The sequence below is a fragment of the Kryptolebias marmoratus genome, linkage group LG6 (genome assembly GCF_001649575.2).
Source record: "Kryptolebias marmoratus isolate JLee-2015 linkage group LG6, ASM164957v2, whole genome shotgun sequence".
Taxonomy (NCBI): domain Eukaryota; kingdom Metazoa; phylum Chordata; class Actinopteri; order Cyprinodontiformes; family Rivulidae; genus Kryptolebias; species Kryptolebias marmoratus.
The window spans coordinates 21257049-21265097 of record NC_051435.1 but is presented as its reverse complement, the minus strand read 5'-3'; the positions used below and the strand labels follow the sequence as shown (position 1 = coordinate 21265097).

Sequence of the window (8049 nt, the reverse complement as noted above, 5' to 3'; positions counted from 1 at the left end):
TTTTTGTTTCTCTCTTGGTGGAATGTCTGAAATAAATAAAAATAACTTATTCAATACACAGAAACAACAAGAGAAACTGTATTTCCTGTGAAAATCCAGTGTGAATGCTTTAAAGCTGCTGAAGAAGCTGAAGCTTACTTGAAATACTTCAAAGGCTGAAAATGAGCAAGGGGAAGTTGAAAGGAGCAGAAAAAGTGAAAATTAGCACCATGTCAGCCTGCCACACCCATCTACACCTGTTCTGTTTGTAATCAATCACCTGTTTTCGACTTCCTCATCAGCCCATATATTCTGTGTCCTTACATTTCATCTCTTCTTGTTTATTGTTTCTTCAATGCATTTAGTTTCTCCTTGTGGTACTCCCCATGTTCATTCCTTGTGTTTGTTCTGTCACAACAGCTAGTTAATTTTCTTTAGTTGTTAAATCCTTCAAGTTTTATTTTCAATCCTTGTGCTTTGGATCCAACTCTCCTGCAAACATGACAAAAGGTGAATCTCAGGATCTTCATTTTGCTTTAACAGAGGCAATTTTTTACCACATTGTCCACATTGCATTTCTCAGCAAATATATTGTTTTTGTTTTTTTTCCTTGTTTTACAGCTTGTGAAACCAGTTGCATCGGTTTAGGAAATTAATCAGAATACCATTTTCCGTTAGCTTTGAGCAAAAGGTCTTACTTTTCAAAAACAGGTCTTCAATTATTTCAGATTGAGATGTAAGTAATTCAGCAGCAGATCTCTCCACCACCAGAGACAATCTGACTGAGCGTCTCCAGGTCAGTGAAGACAAACTGTCCTCCATGACTGAAGAGAGAGATCTGCTGAATGCAAACCTCACTGAAAAGACTGTAGAGGTCATCAGGCTTCAGAGTTTGTCGAAATAAAGTAAGTCATCAGCTGGTTGTTTGGGTAGTTTTCGTATGGAGGTTGAAACTCCTTGTACTACAGACCCAAATTTGAACGGATATGTAGTCCTTTTTACATTTCATCCTGCCCCCTCTTTGAAGGCATTTCATATCTCTTTAACTATTGAATCTAAATTTAGAAAATAAAAATGTGACCAGTAAGTTCTTAAGATCAGATATCTTTCTTTTAGAGGAAAGATGTCCTTCAGGAGGTAAGATGTTCAACTGTTCCTGTTACCTCCTCTCTACAAAGTCTGCTTCCTGGGATGTCCATTCAACTATCTGTTGTTGGGGTTTTTTTTGTTTATTTGTTTAAAAAAATCATGAAGTTGGTGTCATTATTAACCAACTCATTATTTATTTTTAATTAAACCAAAGAGTCAAAAAGGTTTGTGTAGAGTGACAAATGACAGTCAGACAGTGAAGAGGAGCCTGATGTTATTTTACATATTAAAACAACTTTTACATTTTAAAAGATAAACATATTAGGACATAAAAAGCAAAATAATGTTTTTTGGTGTTTTTTTAGGGGAAAAAACTATTTAATAACAAAATGAGGCATTTGAGTTGTGTAGATCTAAGAGCAAGAGGAAAGATTTGTGTTCATTTTCCACATGGGGGCAGCAGAGCTCCTCAACTTTCCAAACTCAAAGCAGGGGCGCCTTCAGAAAGTTTTCAAAGGGGACGGGTCACTGTTGGGGTGACACCTTGTAAACAAAAGCTGTTCTGGAGTAGTAATATGCTGTTGTCCTATTTAAGTTATGTAAAATAAATAAATAAATACTGCAACATGATTTATATTTTGACTTTACAGTTGATATTTTTCTCTGAGAACAGGACAATTACCACTCAGCTTATTGAAGCTTGTTCTATCCTCTTGTAAAATCACATTCATGATTATAAGTAGCATTTCTGGAAAGAACAAAGATCACCTGCTGTCTTGATGTGACAATAATGTGATATTAACGCTCAAAGTATGTGTTGAGGATGACTCTCAGCTACTACCTTTCCAAATTTTGGTTTATACTCTCAGACACTCCAGGATTTTGCGATGTTGCCATCGCAACTATTAACACAAAATCAAGCAAACCCTGTGAAATTGCAACTTTTTGCAACTTTGCCCAAAACACCGCAACTTTAACCCAATATTTATTGTTTCTAAAGTGATTCGCCATGTTTTCATCTCTTTGGGGCTCCTGAATGTTTTCCTGCTGGGTGGACTCATCCTCCTTGGTCTGCTCTGTGAGTCTGACTGTCACAAATAAACTCTCTGACTTTCATCAGCCTGTTGAGTTAAACTTGGAAAACTAAACATGACAGAGTATCAAAACGTTTGTTGACCGAAGCATGTAAACTATTTTAGATTCTGAGACCACCATAAGAATACTTCCTTTGTCATATCAGATTTTAAAATATTGTCTATTTTGGTAATGTTTCTTGTGACAGTTTTTGTGTTCTTGAGTCTTTTTCTGCTTTTGTTTTGGCTTCTTTGTGCTTAGTTTACTTCCTGTCTCCATTCTTCCCTGTGTTTTTCTTTATGCCATCAGCCACCTTCTCTCTTTTTCTCTCTGCTCCTGGTGGAAGGCGGATGTGTTTTTTTTTTCTCTCTCTCTCTCTCTCTGCAAACACACACACATACAACATGCACCATATCGTCTTCCACCGCCTCTACACACACACACACGCACTTTCCGCTCTCACTGCACTCCGTCCCTTCTCTCCCTTCCTTCACTATTTTAATTAGTAATTCTCATGTTGGCTGTTTAGCGGGCCTGGGGTACTATTAGAAAGTCTTCTGTACCGTTAGTTTTAGCATTGTCATGTTTTAGCTTATTTAGCCTTCCTGTACATTTAGTTTAGTTTATCTTAGCTCATATTTTAGATATTGTTAGATTCCTAACTGTTGTTTAGTTCAGCTTTAACTTTATCATGATTTTATTTAGATTATTTTAGCTACTATTTTGACTATCTTAGCTCATTTTTAGATATGTTTTGTTTTGTGATTTCATTTAGATTATACATGATTGATGTGTTTTTTCTGTGTTTGATTATGTTGTTGTTTCTGTTGTAAAGTGCTTTGGTTTGCCTTGTTGCTGAAAAGTGCTTTATAAATAAATCTCACTTCACTTCACTTAACTTCCTTCAGTCAGTATTTTTCCATGTCAGCCTGCCACACCCATGTTCACCTGTTTCCTACTTTCTCATCAGCCCATATATTCTGTTTCAATACATTTCATCTCTGCTGGTTTAATGTTTCTTCCATGCACTCGACCAGAGAACCTGACTCAACCTTATTGGATATCCTTGAATACAGACTTTGTGTGGATACATAGTGATCGGGTTGTGTTTCTTAGTGACAGTTAACCAAAACTCTGTTACTCTGACACTAAAAACTCTGATGTTCATCTCAACAACGCTTTCTAGTACAGCCCTCAGGTCTGTGCAGTAATAGTTTTTACACTATTTGCAGTTTTCTATCAAAGCCTCTAGGTGTTTCCAACAAATCAAAACCTGTAGAAATGTGCATACACTAGTTATGAACATGGCAAGAGGCTGCACACGTTTTCACTGTCAATTTGTTATGAATGCATCCAAACTTGTTTTGCATATGCACCACCTGTATATGAGGCCCCAGAACTTGGACTAGGGAGCTCAGCATCATCTACAGGTCCCATTACTTGTGATGCAACATACATGCTCCCGCTTGCTTGGACAAAAATTAACTTCATTTCACCAATGAAGTCAATGCAAGACAAGAACCCTTCCAAGAAGTCGTCTCACAACAAGTAAAAACCTTTGACTTATTAGCATAAATTTGGGGGTTTGGATCAAATTCAAAATAAAATGACTGGACTAACCCACAAACGCAGGCTGTCAGTAGAAGAAATAGAAGTAAAAATATTAAAATGATAAATTTGAAAACAAGGCAACAATTTGCTGAACACAAAACAAGAATAAGCCAACAGAAATCAACATATTAAACCAAAAAACTAAATTAAATTAAAATATGAAAGATACTAGAAGAATGTGACAATAATTTGGAAAAAGAACAAAAACATGCATCAAGGACAAAACATGCAAACAAAAGCCCCACATTCACCCATCCGTATACTTTTGACTAATCAAATGTGTTTTCTTTGCTTTTATTGTAGGAATATTTCAGTAATTTGCATTCAGAACATTGTGTTTAAGATGTCTTGACATAAAATGTGAATATAGTCTGTAACTGCTTATACAATGAGTGACCATTTTAAAACAGAAGGCCAACTCATAATTTGTTATAAATTTCATGAAACCTTCTGAAGGAAGCAACAGTCTTTTGTGAGAAATTCAAGACCTTGTAACACACAGAAACTTTAGTGGTTTTTATGTGAACTATGTTCATCCACTCTGAAATGTCTCATTTCCTGTGCGTCAAAAGACCACATGGTATAGCTCAGTTTCACATTGACCACTTTGTTCAGTTGTTGTTGCAAATCTGACAGCTACTGAAAAAATTCAGCATCTTTCCAAGAACATTTATGTTAACGCTGAGCCAACGAAACCTGTTTGCCAGACTCCTACAACAAATCACAGAGGTAAGAATTACCTGACAGGGATGGGCTAATCTAATTTGTTTATTCCATACAGTATATTTTGTGGAATTTACATGCTTTTTTTTTTTTTAAGAATCCAGCAACAACAAGAAGAGGCTCCAGGTGTGCGTTATCTTCTTTGGACTCCTGAATGTTTTCCTGTTGACTGGACTCATCTTCCTTGGTGTCCGTTGTGAGTTTAGTTGTCATAAAATAACCATCAAGTTCTTATCAGTGTAAAACATGAGCAGAGTGAATGCTCTCCCGCTATATTTTGAATCAAACAAAACTTTTTAAAGCAACAAGCAAAGCTTGTTGATTCAAAGATGCAAACAGTTTAAAGATATCAAGACTAGAGCAACATTACCTTGTAACAGTGATAATCTGTTATCGTTTTGGTCTATTTCAAAGCATTTTGTTATAATGAAAGAATAAAATGCTAGACCAGTATTTTTATTTATCAGCCTACATTATTCTGTGACCATAATTCTGAAAATCTGAATATCTCTCGATTTTTGAAACTATTTGTGCCAAAAAGAACCACAGTAAGTTCATTCTGCTGAAGCATAACCCTGACTACATTTATTAACATAAATTACTAACTTCAGCAAATTCCAAAAGTGTTATTTTATTTATTTTTTTAAAAAACTTATTTTAATTTATTTCAGATTGGGATTTAAGTGATTCAGCAGCAGATCTCTCCACCATCAGAGACAACCTGACTGAGCGTCTGCAGGCCAGCAATGACAAACTGTCCTTCCTGACTGAGGAGAGAGACCTGCTGAAAGCAAACCTCACTGAAATGAAGAAAGAGCTCATCGCGCTTCAGAGTTCACTCAAAAAGAGTGAGTCTTTCATATATCATTAAAACACATTTGTTGAATCCCCAACAGCTCAGCTGGTTGTGTGCTCCATGTATGAAGTCTGAATAACTTTTCACAGCAGGCTCAAGTTTGAGTCCCGACCATAAACGTGTTTTATAATACTAGACCAAACGACCCTGCCTTCTCTTAGTTTTAGGAATTGAAGCGTTACTCAGTTTGTGGAAGCCACCATGATGTATTTTAAGAACCAGACTCTGTGCACTAGTGATGTGGGGCTGTAAGTCCTGCCTGCTCCCTCGCACATAATCATGGAGCCACATGACCTTTCCTTTAAGCATGAAACAACTAATTACAGTTAAACATGTTATTTAAAAAAAGGGGAAAAAACTATCTGAAAAGCAAGATAACTATGTGAGTCAACAAGATCAACACCTGAAAACATTTATCTGAGGTGTATTTTATTATTTTTTTAATGAGGACACTGTCCTGTTAGTTAACATGGAGGCAGGACATCAGACTTGGACTGGAACCGTCCTGTGGGGGACGCTCTACCCAATCTGGATTCAACGTCCAGGTTCTTGTATGGAGTCCAGTATTTCCTTGCATGTTGGTGGTCTGAACTCACAGCCTTTTCCTGCATATACATTTACACAGCCAGATGTGAACATGATCATTCAGAGCTTGCAATCAGATCAACCCATAACAATTATAAAGTGCAAGGTGTGAACACGGCCTGTGTCTCTGACCATTTAATAAAAAACACTATAGTCAGATAAAGGTTTTACGACTTGAACATTAATCTCGTTCTTACAATCACAGAAAAAAACAAACAAACATAAAAAAAAACTGTGAACAAGACAAAGAATAAACATTTTTGCATGTTTCTTTTAGAGAAACTCTGTCCTGCAGGATGGACGATGTTCTGGGGTTCTTGCTACATCGTCTCTGGTTCTGGTTCCTGGGATGAAGGCAGACAGGACTGCAGGAATAAAGAAGCAGATCTGGTGGTAATTTGATTACGCTGATGAACAGGTGCTGTCTTCTTTTAGGGTGACATTACTGATATGTATTTAAAATAGCATACTTTTTAAAATTTTCTACATTCTTAGTTGTGTTACTAATATGTTTCTGAGTTTAATAATCAGCAGACTTTGTATGCTTTGTAAATATTTCAATATATATGCAATATATCTAAATCTAAAAGGCTGCAACGTCTCCACACGATGAAGATCTGGGAGAGAGTTGTAGAAGCTGGACAGAAAGAACTTCATTGTGTCTTTATGGATCTAGAAAAAGTATACAACAGGGTGCCGAGGGAGGAGCTTCGGTGTTGTATGAGGACATCTGGAGTGGCAGAGAAGTATGTCAGACTGGTACAGGACATGTATGAGGACAGCAGGACAGAGGTGAGGTGTCCTGTAGGAGTGACAGATAGCTTTAATGTGGAGGTGGGAGTGCATGAAGGATCGGCTCTGAGCCTCTTCTTGTTTGTTCTGGTCATGAACAGACTAACAGATGAGGTCAGCCAGGAATTCTGATATTTGCAGATGACATCATGATCTGTGGTGAGAACAGGGAACAGGTGGAAGAGAGCCTGGAGAGGTGGAGGTATGCATTTGAAAGACGAGGGATGAAAGTCAGCCGTAGAAAGACAGAGTACCTGTGTGTGAATGAGAGGGTGGCAGGTGGAACAGTGAGGCTACAAGGAGGTCAGAGGTCACAAAGGTGCAGGAATTCAAGGACTCGGGGTCGACTGTTCAGGAAAACAGGAAGTGTGGTAAAGAGATGGAGAAGAGAGTTCAGGCAGGATGGAGTGGATGGAGAAAAGTTTCAGGAGTGATTTGTGACAAAAGGGTGGCAGCAAAGGTCAAAGGAAAGGTTTTACAAGACAGTGGTGANAGGATGGACAGGATTAGAAATGAGGTCATCAGAGGTACAGCACAGGTTGAACGACTGGGAGATAAAGTTAGAGAGGCCAGACTGAGATGTGCAGAGGAGGGACAGTGGGTATGTTGGTATATTTAGATAAAGCTCATAAACTGTATTTTTCTTTGTGATTTAAAACTGAAAACAATGTTGTTGTTTTTTACTTTTGACAGAGATTTCTTTCTACCTTCACCGAAAAGTCTGTTTGGATTGGTTTGACTGACAAAGAAAAGGAGGGAAGCTGGAAGTGGACAGATGGAACTTCCCTAATTCTGACGTAAGCATTCATCGTTTTGATTCATTGCAGACAGTAACATGGAGATACAGCCAGTCGGTCCATTGATACAGGTGGGGCACAGCACCACCTAAAATAAATATTTCGCCCCACAATGTAGTTCCTCCTAATAAACCATGTGAATTACTTAGCTTGTTGTGTATTGTTTTGTTCTGTGTGTATTTTACCTCTTTTTACCATTTTAAATGAAACTGAAAATGTTTTTTCGATTCATTCTCAGTTTGACTTATTTGTAGTTACAGGGCGGTACAGGTCACTGGCCATGTTTATCGGTAGATTTAACAAAAATTTTGTTGACAGTGAACAAGATTGCAGGGCAGCTTTCATTGGGGCATAAAGTATCCCGCCCTGTGGACACACACTGCTGGTTTTAGCTCGGTAATATACAGGTGCTGGTCATAAAATTAGAATATCATGAAAAAGTAGATTGATTTCAGTAATTCCATTTAAAAAGTGAAACTTGTATATTATATTCATACATTACATACAAACTCATATATTTCAAATGTTTATTTCGTTTAATTT

The 8049-nt window shown here is 37.4% G+C and overlaps 1 protein-coding gene across 1 annotated transcript in view; it reads left to right on the top strand.

Annotated features, from left to right (window-relative positions):
- The first annotated feature begins 479 nt into the window (after nucleotides 1–479).
- Nucleotides 480–8049, top strand: part of LOC112450676 (CD209 antigen-like protein C) — a 10799-nt gene continuing 3229 nt past the window's right edge. Inside the window, exons 1-6 of the mRNA XM_025006970.2 lie at nucleotides 480–489; nucleotides 4369–4482; nucleotides 4574–4672; nucleotides 5148–5324; nucleotides 6195–6310; nucleotides 7403–7506. Of these exons, the coding sequence (XP_024862738.1) occupies nucleotides 480–489; nucleotides 4369–4482; nucleotides 4574–4672; nucleotides 5148–5324; nucleotides 6195–6310; nucleotides 7403–7506 (620 nt within the window). The remainder of the gene's footprint in view (nucleotides 490–4368; nucleotides 4483–4573; nucleotides 4673–5147; nucleotides 5325–6194; nucleotides 6311–7402; nucleotides 7507–8049) is intronic.